Below are 16654 nucleotides of genomic sequence, written 5' to 3' on the forward strand. Positions count from 1 at the left end.
TTAACAAAACCCACAATTCTTCAAGTATAATTCACTTATAACCTGGTACAACTCACACAACATCCGACTTCCCAAATTCAAACGTCTGAGCTCACTAGTCTTTCTTTTTATAGTTTTGTGTTCTGGGAGACGACAATATTAGAATTCAAAAATGTTACTCTTGGTTGTTGACAAAACAACCGATCAGTATATCTGCATTTTACGATAAGTTGATTTACATATATACGTGGTTGAGGTTATCATAAGGAAATATTTGGGTGCCACCCAGTATCGGTCATAATGCATCAAAGCAAGTAATAGTATTTAAAGTAATTTAGTAACAGAAATGAGTTTGGGATTTTTTTCAGTAAAAGTGGATACCTCACAAGTATCAAATATATAGGCCCGGCCTAGCCATGTGGGCTAAGGCGTGCGACTCCTAATCTGAGGGTCGCCGGTTCGGATTCCGGTCGCACCAAACATGTTCGCCCTTTCAGTTGTGGGGACGTTATAATGTGACGGTCAATCTCGCTATTCGCTGGTAAAAGAGTGGTCCAAGAGTTGGCGGTAGGTCGTGATGACTAGCTGCTTTCCCTCTAGTCTTACATGCTATATTAGGGACGGCTAGCGCAGATAGCCCTCGAGTAGCTTTGCGCGAAATTCAAAAAGAAGAAAGGTTACTGAAATGTTGTCTTTGAGGCAAAGTTTTATTTTCAAATGTTAGTTATTTTGTCATTGATTTCTGAAAAGCATGTTAGTGTTTTGTCGTTAGTTCTTTCATATATACAATTGGAATCCTGGTTGAGGTTTCTGAGTGTAATGATTTGTACAATTTGGGAGAAAAAATTGATGTTAATGATGTATTGTTTGAGTTTGTCATTAAGGTTGTTGGGTGAGTAAGGCTGGTTCATAAAATAGTTTTCTTAAATATGTTACGTTTTGTTTCGCGCGTAAATTTCAGAGGATGTGGAGGTGACAATAAGATTTTTCTGTGAATTTTGGTTTTGAAATGTGAATCAGTTCTAGTGATATTGAGGTTTAGAGAGGATAGGTATGTTTCAATATTCTATGATAAAATTAATGTACAGAGTTAATGTGGTTGAACACACAGTTAACTTTTGCTCTTTATTTATTTCCTGGTGAAGAAATGATTTGATTGTTAAATGGATTTTATATGAAAGGGTGTGTTGTACTGCAAGGATTATTTTGAAAAATGGATAAGTTATTTTACTGTTATCATGACCATGTTTCTGTAACTGAGTAAAGTTTCAGACAGATCTTTAGTAAATGATGTTAATTTTAGTAAGTATTTTCAGAGTTAGTAACATTCAAAGATCTAAAATTATGAGCAACTGATATCCACCATTTTAAGTTTATCACTGGATTAACATTGATGAAAGGTAATATCTACCATCTCGAACTCCACGTTTGTTTGATAGCAATGAATAGCTGATATCTACTATCATGGTATCTTATGTGACTAACTAAAATGGCAAGATCTTGGTTTTACCACATGATTGACCGTAACAAAGAGACGATATATACCATTCTGGTATCTTATATGATAAACAATGACGCCTACATAGTGGTTTTACCACTAAATCCACTGTACAGAATAGCTGATATTTAACAGCATGGTATCTTATGTGATTAATTATATTGGTAACATTCTGGTTTTGTTACTTAGTTAACTGCAGTGGAGAACAAGTATCCACAATTATTAATGGTGGTAACATCTCTATTCATGGATTTATTACTTGACGAATAGAAATGAAGAGTTAAGTTAGTCATTCCAAATTACTCGATTAAAAGCTGATGCTTAATCTTTCAGGTTCTTGATTTAGTTAAATTCAATGAGAAGCTGGTTTCCTTTCCTGGTTAATGTTAACGAAGAGCTGTTACGAGCCATATATGGTCATATTAACTAGCACTATTTAAAGGCTGACAGATAATGTCCTGGGTTTTTCACTTGTAAATTTTTTGCTAGGTTAACAGTAATAAAGAGTTGACATTCAGTGTGTTTTACTAACAGTTGGTATCTACAATAAAATCAAATCATAATAACAAATGATATCTATCTTCTGAGGTGTCTTTAGAAGAGATTGTGTGTATACCATCCAAGATATTTTACTAAGAGTTGAAATCCATCATCTATATGTCTTTCTAACAGTTAAAATCCATCACCCTTTTAAGAGCTGTTACCCAAGGATTCTTTATTAGAGTTGATTTATATCATCCAAGATATCTTACTGAAAAGTGATATATAAATGTATAAACATCCAACGTATTTCACTAAAAGCTTAAATCTAACATCCAGGGTGTCTTACGAAAACAAATTACCCTCCAGCTTGTTTTAAAAAGAGCTGATAACATACATCGAATGAGACATATTAGGTGGTAGCAACAGCTTCTCAGAATACGCTATTAAAAAGTGGTATCTATCTTTTAAAGAGCTTCATATTGGCCATTCAGTAATATCTTTAAGTGATGATATATACTGTCCGTCGGATTTTAATTGATTTTCAACGCTAAGGAGAGTATATCTAATGCATGACGTCTTTTCTAATGTTAAGTAAATAAGTACTTTAAGCTCAATATCATAGATATTTCATCCTTATCATGATTGTTCGAGAAAGGCTTTTTACCAGTCGTCAAAATCCGAAACAAATCACCACTTTACCAGATTCTGTTAGGTTCTGTGTTCGTGCCTAGTCAACCTCAAAAATAGAAATAATGAACTTTCAAACAAAAAATATATCATGTTTGTGTGATCTTTATCGGAGTTCAGGTCTTCAGGACCTGGAAGGGTCAGGCTTATTTTACTCTTCTTCCTCTTTCAGGGTAATTCATGTAATTACAGTAATAATGTTTCATGTTAATAACGAAAAGAAGTATTCATAAATTCCCACTTTGTTTTTTTATCTTTTGTATTGTTGGAAGTGTATGATTCTTCTTAAGAAGGATATGAAGTAAAAGTGTGTTAAATTAATACAAGTCCAGTAATTCAGTTATAAAGCAGAACATTAAGAATGTTAACATATAATTTGTACAAAATATGTAATTAAACTGTATGTTTGAAGTTCAGCAAAAAGCTACTCGATGGGTCACCTTCGCTTTCGTAATTAAGTGAATTATTGGATCTGTAAAGGCTGCTTTAAAGGTTGAAAGTGTGGATTGCTTAGTAACATATTGTTGTTCTAACTTAGAACTTTATGATCCACAGCCCAGCCACTGCTTAAAACTAAAATGCGTTAAAATAAGCCCCCACGCTAGTACAGTGGTATGTTTCCGGATTTACAACACTAAAATCAGGGTTCGATTCCACTCGGTGGGCTGACCAGATAGCCCGATGTGGCTTTGATATAAAAAAACACACACACGCGTTAAAATAAAAGTTGTCATGGGAAGATTATTTATAATAATTAAATTAATTTCCTTTTATTTAACTTTTTGGCAAGTAAGCAGTAAATAATTATTACTTTGGTTATGTTGGTGTCTCTCAGACGGAGTGTTTTCATCTAATAATTTTAAGTCCAGAAAAGCCAAAAAAAGACAACTAGTATTTGGTAACACATTCCAAAGAGGTTTATTTTATTTATCTACACAAACAGCGTTAACTTTAAAGTTGAATTTATGATTAAAATCAGATAAGAATGTGAACAAAACCACTTTATTAACTTTCTTTAAACAACAATAATAATACACTACTTTGTAAGTAGTTACTGGAGCTATAATGATATGTGTGAATTATTGAACAATTAATTATTTATTTTGTCTGTAGACACGCAAAACTTCTACACTGTTGTGACTAGAACTATGATATTATCTACAACATACTGAGTAACAGGAACAACTGAAGCTACTTTAATTATCGCAGAATAACCGACTGTAACATGAGGGCTGCGGGTTCGAATCCCCGTCGCACCAAACATGCTCGCCCTTTCAGCCGTGGGGGCGCTATAATGCGACGGTCAATCCCACTATTCGTTGGTAAAAAGTAGCCCAAGAGCTGGCAGTGGGTGGTGATGACTAGCTGCCTTCCCTCTAGTCTTACACTGCTAAATTAGGGATGGCTAGCGCAGATAGCCCTTGTGTAGCTTTGCCCGAAATTCAAAAACAAAAAATACAAACAAATAACCTACTCTCGGTAAAAGTGCAAAATAAACCTGAACCTATGATAAATATATACTGTAGCAGTAGAATATTAACTATTGCAAAGAGAGATGTATCGTAGCGGAAACAACTTACGATTACTAAAAGAATAAATATAACTAACACGACAACATTAACCATTACGACGCCGTAAAGAAACCTCTCGTCAGAGATGGCTTGTCTTGTGTTTGTTCTAAGAATGACTATTGAAAACTATTCAAAACAATAGACTGGTTTAAACGTACCCCAGTGTTTCGGCGGTAATTTTACTTAATTAAAACGCTAAATCCAGTGTTAGATTCCTCTTGGTAGACAGAGCCCATTGTATAGCTTTGCGCTAAAACAACTTTCACCCTCAAGAACTATATATTGATAACACTCTTTTTTTACTGGTTATTTCTAGTCCAGTGTGCATAAAGTAATATTACTGTAATCCCCATCAAGGCAGTTGAAATAAAATACTGGCTGATACTTGTACTTGTATAAGCTACAATAATTAGGGCTCATTCAAATGGTATTGGAAATCAAATAGAAAGTTACAAAATAATTCAAATGTACCTATATCATAGTGAATCACAAAAGGAAGAAAGTTGTCTCGATCAAGATGGATTTGGTAAAACAATGGCTACAGTTTGTGGTTGCCACTTTCTAGGTAAGATTTTAATTCTGTTAAGATAGGACAAACTGAAACATGACTTTTTTGTCTTCCATACCAAGGACGAGTTAAAATCTGTAGCATCTTACCAGTCTGTACTTGATATGCTATACTAAATACATAATGCTCTTGAAACATCTGTCGTACTTTTACCTCTTCAAACAAAATCAATCATAAATTGCTTTCAAGAATGGAGAAAGGTTTCTCTTTGTTAGCCCTGATGGAGTCGCTAGGACAAAACGTTGGCCGAAATAAAAAGTTTTTTCTTATATTATTATTTGGAAAGAAAAGGTTATTTTTTCAGACTTTATTGTCAAAATGTCTAAAATATATAATTTCAGTTGTTACATCATAGAAGTTCAAATAGAATCTGTAATACTGTATTCTTGTTTTTCTTGGTAATAAATGAAATTTATGATTGGAGCACTGTAAAACACACCGTAAATATTATGTTCATAAAGAAATAATTCATCTTTTAAAATCCAGGCCATGATGCTGTCTTGTACGAAATGGAAAATGTCATTTATTCTAATAGTTATGACTTTAGTCTTTTTATTAATATCATGATGTGACTATATATACAGTTATATTAGGCACACATATATTGCCTTCCCTAGACTCGTGCTTACATATGTATATATATGTACATATATAAATCACTGTTTGCTTTCATATTATTTGTGTGAAATTGATAAAAATACTGATATATCTGCGAGCGTATTCTCGTGTTTAGAATCTTTTTATCCACGAATTCTATACACGTTTTCTATATTATTTGTCATCCGATTGTTTGAAGGTATATAACTTTGCTGGTTATAAAACATGCATCACACAAAAAACATTAAGCAAAAACCCCGTCAATATTATAATTAATTTTAAAAATTGTTACTGGTGGGTCTTCCTGTATATTTTATATAGTAAATGAGTAATTTAACCTTTTTTCCGTTTTTTTTTAACTGAGTGTCGTAGCAGGCGTAAACTTAAAAACATGTAATATGTGAACTCTGCCAATAGTGGACGATATAGAAACAAGTCTGTTAAGGGTTAAAATGTCACAACGGTAAGAAATACCAGCAGTTCTGAATCATTTCCGAAAGATCCGGAACCACTTTATCACCCATGTTATCATGTTGGTGGTTCAGAAGGTGTACTTCAGGCTATATGTGGAGATTGGGTGTGTATGATTTCTTATAGCAAAGCCACAGCGGAGTATTTGGTGAGTCCACCGAGGGGAATCGAGCCTTTGATTTAAATCCTTAGATTTACCGCTGTACCAGTGTGGGGAAACACATTTATTCTAACATAGTGGTAAATTAACAGCCAACAATATTTAGGTATAGTATTATTTGTTTTAGAAAATGTATTACATATTTCGACAGTACATTGGCCTGGTTTCTCAAGATTTACCTTTATTATACTTTTGGGAAATACGTAACATCAACATATACAAAAAATAATTTACTCTATTTTGAAATATTTCTGTTTTATTTTTTTTTATTCTTGATAGGTGAGGAGAAGTCATACCAACCACAAGATTGTGATCATTGTATCCTAGTGACATTATAGTTTATGTGGAGATCTTATTAAGATAATACAAGTATACACCGTAATACTTGACAAAATTGGTTGATATTAGTAATAAGTTACGTTCAGTTAGGCATTTTCCAGAGTAATTCTCATGTATGATTTTTATAAACGATTAATTTTTATTGGCAAACTCTTAAAGTATATGGCTAATAAAAGGGCATGAAGATTTAATAATTTACTGATTTATGAGGGTTGTTCGAAAAGTTCGTGGTCCGACCTAAAAATAAAACAAAAGAAAAGAGAATTTATGATTTTGTCTGATAAATATTAAGTTTGAATCTTTTAACGAGTAAACAACACGTAACATAAAACTTAACCAGCTTAATTTGTGTTGTGAATTTTTGAAGGAAACAAGTGAATAATATTAAATGTTACGGAGGAGATCGAACCTAGTGCCGTTATCAGATAGTTTGTTAAAAAAAGATGACATCTCTGGAAATCCACCAGGATGTGGAAGTAGCACTAGTAGAAAACGCTAACAGTAACAGTTCGGCATGACCAGGTGGTTAGGGCACTCGACTCGTACATCGAGGGTGGCGGGTTCCAATTCTCGTCGTGCCAAACATGCTCGCTCTTTCAGCCATAGAGGCATTATAATGTGACGGTTAATCCCACTATTCGTTGGTAAAAGAGTAGCTCAAGAGTTGGCGGTGGGTGATGATGACTAGCTGCCTCGGTGATTTGGTTATATGCAGTAGAAGGATTACCATTAGGAAGTTAGCAGAGGAAATGGAAATCGATAAAAGTACTGTAGATAGAAGTTTAAGTGACAGTTTATGCACGAGCAAGGCTAATTCCAAATGAGTTCCAAAAATGTTGTCATCTGAGCAGAAACTGATCCGAGTTATTAAAAGTCAACGCCTTCTACAAACGTGTTGAAAGGTTTGCAATTATGGTTCAAGTTTTACACTTCGATCCGGAGTCAAAAAGATAAAATTTGTAATAGATACACCCGAGCTCATTCACTCAAAGAAATTCAAGTCACATTCCTTTTCTTAGAAAGTCATAGCATCAATTTTTAGAATGCCAAGGGCGTTTTACTAGTTGATTATTTGGAAAGAACTTAAACAAATACAGGAAATTGTTGTGTATCTTAATCAACGAATTTCATTGAGAAATCAAAGAAAAGAAAAGAGAACTGTCCAAGAAAATGAGTAATCTTCCATCAGGACAATACTCCAGGTCATAAATCGCTTATTGCTTTGAACACTATCCATGATGTTGGTTTCGAATTACTCAGTCACCCTTTACTCACCGGCTTTAGTTCCAAGTATTTTTTTTCTCTTTTCTAACCTTAGAATACTTCTGAAAAGTCTAAGGTTTCCGACTGATGATGATCTAGTACATACCATCCAGCCATGGATTGAGGACCAAAAAGATTAGTTCTTTCAGATAGGTATAAGTTTGTTTGTTTGTTTTGAATTTCGCGCAAAACTACACGAGGGCTATCTGTGCTAGCCGTCCTAATTTAGCAGTGTAAGACTAGAGGAAAGGCAGTTAGTCATCACCACTCACCGCCAACACTTGGACTACTCTTTTACCAACGAATAGTTGGATTGGCCGTCACATTATAACGTCCCCGCAGCTGAAAGGACGAGCATGTTTGGTGTGACGGGGATTCGAACCCGCAATTCTCAGATTACGAGTCGAATGCCTTAACCATCTGGCCATGCTGAGCCCAGAAAGGTATAAAGGTTTTATAGTACTACAGGCGCAAGTGTGTAGACTCTGGAGAAGATTATGGTGAAAAATAGTTAAATCAATGTATCTTTCCTTTACAGATCTGAACACGAACATATCGAAAATCTCTCGTAAATATATTTCATTCAGAGCAATTTTTGACTAGTTTGTGATTTGTTTCTTTTACTTGAGTTTCAACCAGGTATATTATCATCACCGCTAATGAATAGAGATAAAAACGTGTAAAATAAGGTATCAGTAATGTGCTAGTTTTAACTTGATTTCCAACTAGTTATTTTAACATCGTCGATAATGAATGAGGGTAAAATCGGCTATCAATAATGTGGGAATTTAAATCTGGTTTCTTACTGGTTATTTTAACATCACTGATACTGACTGCAGGCGAAAACACGAGTTAGGTCAGTCATAATCTATGTATTAATTTTAACCTGGTTATTTTAACATCGCTGATAAATATTGAAGGTAAAAGCACATGTCAGATAAACTATCAGTAATGTGCTAATTTTTATCTGGTTTCCATTCTGTTACTTTTACATTGCTGATAGTGGTTAAAGGTAAAAAAACATGTATGAGATCAGTTTTCAGTAACGTGCTAATTTTAACATGATTTCCACTCGTTTATTTTAGAGCGTATATTTAGTAAAGACTGGAAGGAGGAATATGTCATGCTCTTCAATGATAGCACTCTCGTATGGTTTAAAGACAAGGATAAGATGGAACCGGAAGGAAGTATCATTATCAAAAATGCACCAGAATTGATGGCTTATGGTCCCTTCACAGCCCGTGTTCCGAAAAGACCTGCTTTACCAAATGGCTATAGAACTTCACAACTATTAGCATTTGGAACCAAAGGAAAGGAGGCCGTCTATTGGTTTCTCTGTAAACATGAAGAAGACGTCATGTAAGTAGACGTATGTGTAATAAGTATTCTTTGACAGAAGTCGTTGAAACACGTCATCTTAATGTGTACTGATCTATTGTTGAGTAAACTTACATACCCATTCGCTGATGTTTCACTAACTTGTAAAACCTAAAAATATTTTGCTTCTTAGAATGATGAACTGATTCAAAATATAATAGCAAAAAAGACACATCTAAATGAAATTTATAATATTAGGGTTCTATTATCATATTTTCTTCATGTAAAAATGTATTACACTTTACATTTGTTTATAAAGAGAAGTGATGTTTTTCATTTATTTTCAGTATAAGTAAACGTGACTTTGGAGTTGATATATGCTGCTGACGTTACTCTAAATAATATTTTTTTACAAAAAATATACAGTTCGCTTTGAATGTTCTGGTTACACAATGTCTGCCAGAGCTGATCATAAATATGCTTTAAGAGGATCAATCTTGTTTCTAAGTTTTCAACCAACGAACAATCTGTTTTATTTTTGTTTTAACGTTACCATGGTTCAATGTCTCTTTAAATTCTGATCACAGGTCATTTCCACTTTAAAACGTTTATAAGTGTAATAGCAAACGACAATGCACTTTTTAATAATAAACTCGTTCGATTCTGTATTAGAAACAATTGCAAAAGTAAGCGTACAGTTCTGGAAATGACGTTAGTTAAATTGTTTATTTGTGTCCATCAGTCCATTAATATAACTAATTACTTGACCCAAGGCTACTATAAGATGTTCCCTGGCCATTTTCTAGTTCATAATTAAAATTAAAATCGTGCTTTTTGTGAATAACTATCAATGAAAAAGAGTCAGGGTTAAAGGTGACTACAAACATTGACATCGAATTAGTAATAAGATTGCATTAAATGCATGTTTGCTTTTGAAAGACGAAATTTGAAGCATACAAACTCTTTAAAAAAGCACATGTTTTCAAAATAAAGATCAGTACGAGCACTTGGGAGTTTTAAAATCACTCCGCTAAGTTGTAGCCGTTACGTGAAAGTGAAATACTGTTGGAAAATGCTTGAAATTATAATTTAACATACATATTTTATGCAACACAAGTGAAAAACAGACAAATGAAACTAAATTTTTTCCTATTTCATGAATATTTATAAGAAGTAATCACATTATTAAGATTCTGTGACAGAAGTTAATAGCGTGATCTGACAGAAACAGAGACGTAACGTGTTATTTATATACGACAGACAATAGGTATATGATGGACTAACGTTACTAACTGTTCTTCCAAATAACGTAAAAGCGAGTTAGTGCAATCACATTTTCTTGTTTAAACGAGTATTTTAGAAAGAAATTTTAGCACCTTAATTAGCCAGACTCGAACATTTTGCCCACCACGGCTTCTGATTTCCATGATGTTGATTTGGCGCACTTTGGAATTTCATTATAAATAAATGTAAGAAGAAATTTACAGAAAAAAAAAACGTCTTTTGTGGAATTTTTGCACTTCTTGAGTCGTTGTAAACACAGAGAATATAATGCAATCTAAGATTAATATTCTGCATATGAAGCTTATTTTGTAGCACAGGGACCCGGCATGGCCAAGCGTGTTAAGGCGTGCGACTCGTAATCTGAGGGTTGTGGGTTCGCATCTCCGTCGCGCTAAACATGCTCGCCCTTTTAGCCGTGGGGGCGTTATAATGTGACGGTTGATCCCACTATTCGTTGGTAAAAGAGTAGCCCAAGAGTTGGCGGTGGGTGGTGATGACTAGCTGCCTTCCCTCTGGTCTTACACTGCTAAATTAGGGACGGTTAGCACAGATAGCCCTCGAGTAGCTTTGTGCAAAATTTATAAAACAAACAAACAAACAAACAAGCCATCCCTCTAGTCTTACACTGCTAAATTAGGGACGGCTAGCACAGACAGCCTTCGAGTAGCTTTGTGCGAAATTCAAAATAAACAATCTTTATCACTTCAAAATTAAGGACGACTAGAGTAGATAGTCCTCGCGTAACTTCGCGTCAAATTTCGCCAAACAACAAAAATCGTCCACCCCACATTTTATTGCTGTTGTTGTCACGTGACTCACTGATTTGTGACATTCAAAAAATCGATTTTGTATAACGTACTCATCTTACTGTGGAGCTCGGTTGTAAAGAGTGCTGAGCTTGATACCAGAAGATTCCAAATACAATACATTTCACAATTTTATCTATTTGGTTAAGAGTAGCCGCATCACAAGTGGGAGTCACTGGCTAGTGCCGTTCCATTTGGTAAGTCAACAGTACAAAACTATGTGTGGCCGGGCATGGCCAGATAGTTAAAGTGCTCGACTCGTAATCTGAGGGTCGCAGGTTCGAATCCCCCTCACACCAAACATTCTCGCTCTTTCAGCCGCGGGGGCCTTATTATGTTACGGTCAATCTTATTATTCGTTGGTAAAAGAGTAGCCCAAGTGTTGGCGGTGGGTGGTGATGACTAGCTGCCTTCCCTCTAGTCTCAAACTGCTAAATTAGAGACGGCGAGCACATATAGCCCTTGTGTAGCTTTGCGCGAAATTTAAAACAAACCAAACTAAACAATGTATAGTTCTATCAACCATTGGTTAGAAATAACAAGTAGCATGACTTACTAATTGTATACTAAACATTAATCGCACTTTATGAAGACAACATTTTAGGTTCCGTATTACTCTTGGAATTTCTCTTTCTATTGTTTATCATCTTGTTCTTGATTGTAGTGATGAGGCGTTGTTAATTTGCACCATAACTGTCACTATAACTTTTATTTGTGTAAAAGAAGTAAAGGCAAACCACAGACGAAACGTTTCGACTGTCTTTCCCATAGTTTATACATTGTAGTAAATATCAGTTCCAAGACCATATTACAAAATTTAGATATGTGTCAAATGGAATATCACTTTTTCTACTGTCTTTCTCAAGAGAGAAACATGTTCGTTTCATGATGTAGCTGGAAGCTGATAAGTGTTCGTCAGCTTCAAACCCTTGTTCATTATTAAGTTGAAGATCGAAGGAAACATGTCCAACTTCATTGTAATGTTTATTTGATGGAAGGAAGAATATTGTTTATTTTTTAATATTTTTTATTTTGTAGTTGCCAGCATTATTTTGGATTGCTCTAGAAATGTCTCTTCTAAGCCTATTGCTGTCGCAAATACTTTGCTGTGCATGTTTTATACTCACGGAAAACATTGAAGGTTATTTTCTTAGAAATGTTATTACCTACTCTGCATATATAGATATCGTTTACTGTTCTCACTATATCAATATTTTTTTTTTTTGCAAAAGACTGTGACATATTTCTCAAGTCATTTCTAGTGAACGAACTATGAAGTTTCTAATCATAGTGCACGTGGCGCCATGGCTCGCACCAATGGCGACACTTCATTATATAAGTGTATGCTGATTATCCTTTTAAAGTGTGATAGACCTTTTGTGACATGATAGTGACTCATGATAAGTGTTTCACTTACTTTCATTTATTTCTTTATGATAGAGTTACAGGAATTTAGCGAAACCCATTTCATTTTACTAGCGTATAAGTTTTGGATTTATGATAAACTGTAGCTGTTTTATTTTAAACTAAAATGCTGAAACAATCCTGTTTTTATATCGATGAAAAAAACAAAGGCAACCTGAAACTGTTGTACTTACTTCGGGAGGGCTGATATACAAAGTAGTTTGTTTTGTTTTTTGAATTTCGCGCAAAGCTATTCGAGGGCTATCTGCGCTAGCCGTCCCTAATTTAGCAGTGTAAGATTAGAGGGAAGGCAGCTAGTCATCACCACCCACCGCCAACTCTTGGGCTACTCTTTTACCAACGAATAGTGGGATTGACCGTAACTTATAACGTCCCCACGGCTGAAATGGCGAGCATGTTTTCGTGTGATCGGGATTCGAACCCGCGACTCTCGGATTACGAGTCAAACGCCTTAACACGCTTGGCCATGCCGGGCCTGATATACAAAGTAGAAAAAATATATTTTGAAAAGTCTAGAGAAACTGTTATTGTCGAAAAGTGTCTAGAAATAGAATACATATTTTCCCGATATGTTTACACCAGTATAAAAGTCGACAAAAACTACACAATGATCTTTCAGTTCCGTTTAATCTATTTATTAATTGTTTAGAATCAAGCATAAAGCTACACAATGGGTTATCTGTAATCTGCCCACGATAGGTATTGAAACCTGGTTGCTACTGGAGGGGAGTCAATTCCGATTGAGATCGAAAATTTAGTTGTCACAATCAAAAGACAAATGACATAAGCTTTAAAAAACCCGCATGAAATTTGCGACATTTCCAGTTTTTCTACGAGCTATTGTCACACTTATGGTGTGCTAATAAAATAAATATTTCGACTAAAATTAGAGCACAACCTTTTCTTACCGTATATTTTCATTTAGTATTATTTACTGAATCCACTTGTTTAATTAGCTGTTGTTGTTATTTCAGTTCCAGACATATTACGTTTTGACAATTTGTAAGAATAAGATGTTTTCTCTGTATCAGTTGGATGTAATTTGTCTAACACCTACTTTTTCAAAAGCCCCGCCGCCCGGTGGATCAGACTGATTATTATAACGCTGAAAACTGGGTTTCGGTACTCGCGTTGGACACAACACAAATATCCCATGATGTAGGTTTGCACTAAAGCAAACAAATCAGTTTACAAACCTTTGTATAAAGAGTTACATATTACTTAACACAGGTCTACATCATTTTTTAATATATTAGACTAGCACCAGTTATTGTTTTAAAATTCGTGTATTTGTGTAAATGATATATGAACACCATGAAAAGCTTTTAAGATCGCTTTATAAGAACTAAATATTTACCACAATAAATATTATAAGATGCATATTTCTACTTTTCAGGTCTTGGATGACAACCATCAGTAACCTGGTGAGTGGAATGAAGCAAACATGTTGTGTTTCGTTGTCGGTTCTTCAAAACATTCTTAATATATAAGATTTCTTTAATTCAAAGGTTAACAAATGAGAAAAATCAATATTTATTGCATGTAGTTTATTTGACACTGCAACGTAAAGCATGGTAAGCTGTGTGTTGTTTGGAACAATGGGAATAGCCGACGATCTTTTATTACAACGTAAAGTTTGATAAATTTAATATTATCTGTAATGGTTGTAATAACGTACAATGAATAGTTATAATTTAAAGCTTGATATATCGTGTATTCTTTGGGATAACTGGAATATCAAATGATCTTTTATTATGATGTACAGCTTGGTAAGCTGTTTATTGTTTGGGATAATTAAAATAGCGTTCGATATAAAAATTGGTAAGTTGCTTGTTGTTTGGAATGGTTGGAGTAACACACAACCGTTTATTATAATGTAAAGCTATTATATCTTGAAGAATAAATTCATAATCCACTTCATGTGAAGTTTTCACCTAATCTATATTTACAGCTTCCTCCACCTCCAGCAAGACCTTCTTCTCAGTTATATAACTTTCAAGGTTGTCAAGGTATGCTTCTGTTTTTTTAGTTTCTATGTACAGTGACATGGTTTTGATAGAAAACGTTTTCATCACAGATTCAGTAAAACAGTTTCTACTTGAAGTTTTAACTGGATTAACTTTTATTACAATTTAGAGCTTTTACAATAAGTAAGTTTAGTTCTTAGAACAGGTACAACGTTTCGATCACTGGCTGGATCATTATTATGTACACAACTGTTCACAGTAAAGAACGTTTTTTGTATTTAAATCAACATTCCACAGTCTAACAATGTATTTCAATTGTACAAACCTATGTATTTCATAATAATAGCATTAGTGATCAGAACGTCGTAGTTATTCTAAAAACTAATCTTACTTACTGATAAGGTATATGTTATTATAATTTACAGCTTTTACAGTAAGTAAAACAAAATTAGGCTACAATTCAGAGTATTTTCGAGTTCAACACTGTTTATTTAATTTCTTCTTTAAATTTGGAAAGATTGTAAACGCTATAGGATTGAATTATATAAAAAATGCATAATAGAAAAACAAACAATAAAAACAAATAAAGACAGATAACACTATGTAACGCAAATTTTGTTCCTGGATAGTATGTGTTATTTATTAATTGCTTACGTTGTAAAAGTACAGAAAATGCGACGGGGATACGAACCTCTATATAATGATAACAGCAATAGATATGTTAAAAATATTCAGTTACTTATGTCCTTCGCCCGGCATGGCCAGGTAGGTTAAGGCGTTCGACTCGTATTTCGAGGGTCGCAGGTTTGAATCTCTATCGTACCAAACATGCTCGCCCTTTCAGCCGTTGGGGCGTTATAACGTTACGATCAATCCCGCTATTTGTTGGTAAAAGAGTAGCCAAAGAGTTGGCGGTGGGTGGTGATGACAAGCTGCCTTCCCTCTAGTTTTACACTGCTAAATTAGGGACAGCAAGCGCAGAGAGCCCTCGTGTGGCTTTGCGCAAAATTCAAAACAAGCAAACTTGTGTTTTTTAAACTGCAACTCCTCTGCATATGTGAAAATAACTACACTCTGAATATTACTTATATTTTCAGATGAGCAAATTCGTTTACTTAGAAAACTGACGATATGGATTTCATTAATGATATTTTCTATAGCAATTCATTTTAAGAGCGAGCTGTGGACTCGGCAGACAGCCCGATGTGGCTTTGCTATAGGAAAACACATAACACACATTTTAAAATGAGTACTTTAAATCAGGAGTCCTTTTCTGCTTGTTTGCAGAACCATCCAGTGGATGTATTGATCGTTCTGAAGAAATATTCAGTGAATGTACGGATCATTATGAAGAAGCATCCACGTTGTTAAAAATATACGTTATTTCAAACTTGATTCCAGAACTCAATCTACGTTCTATGAAGTTAAAACTCGTGAATCACTACTTTAAGGGAGAGATTTCCAAACTTTCTCATCGTAATGACCCCTTCTTCCCTGCAGAGTCCATCGACCCAACGAACCTATAAATACTGCGTATTTTAACAGTATTGTATATTCCGTATATTTGCTACTTCCTCTGTCATGGGCCCAGCATAGCCCAGTGGTTAAGGTACTCGACTCGTAATCTGAGGGTCGCGGGTTCGAATTTCCGTCACACCAAAAATGTTCGCCCTTTCAGCCGTGGGAGCGTTATAATTTGATAGTCAATCCCGCTATTCCTTTGTAAAAGAACAGCCCAAGCGTTGGCGGGTGGTGATTAGGGACGGCTAGAGCAGATTGCCCTGGTGTAGCTTTCCGCGAAATTCAAGACAAACAAACAAGCCTCTGACATTTTCTTCTGGTATCCAATTTGTGTAGTCTCTGCTTTCAGCAATTTTATTTTACACTACAAACTCGTTTCTATTGTTTTCTTTGATATCTTAGAACACTGATACGCAATAAATTATTTTAGACTATTAACTTGGTTAGTTTCACGTGGGTCTAAAAGTTTTAATTGTTTTACAAAATAAATGGAAAGTTTAACATAGGTGTGATGAATGATTGTCCAAATTCCTATTTAGTTTGAACTGATTGTTTAAATATTAAAAAGAACGTCTGAAACTTGAATGTGTACCTCATGCAAACTGCTCAGTTTTTCATACACATCTTACTAAAATACTATATTCAAACTAAATCCAGAGCTTCAACACTTAAAAGTGTAAGTATTTTGATGTATTAAGTTTGTACAGTGCGAAAGAAA

The 16654-nt window shown here is 34.6% G+C and overlaps 1 protein-coding gene across 2 annotated transcripts in view; it reads left to right on the forward strand.

Moving 5' to 3' along the window:
- The window catches only part of LOC143229748 (uncharacterized), a 63069-nt gene that overhangs the window by 42290 nt on the left and 4125 nt on the right, over window positions 1-16654 (forward strand). For both annotated transcript variants that reach the window (XM_076462502.1, XM_076462504.1), the window contains 3 exons: window positions 8702-8975; window positions 13845-13872; window positions 14400-14457. In XM_076462502.1, coding sequence (XP_076318617.1) covers window positions 8702-8975; window positions 13845-13872; window positions 14400-14457 — 360 coding nt within the window. The remainder of the gene's footprint in view (window positions 1-8701; window positions 8976-13844; window positions 13873-14399; window positions 14458-16654) is intronic.

Source organism: Tachypleus tridentatus, chromosome 10 (assembly GCF_004210375.1).
Source record: "Tachypleus tridentatus isolate NWPU-2018 chromosome 10, ASM421037v1, whole genome shotgun sequence".
Taxonomy (NCBI): Eukaryota; Metazoa; Arthropoda; class Merostomata; order Xiphosura; family Limulidae; genus Tachypleus; species Tachypleus tridentatus.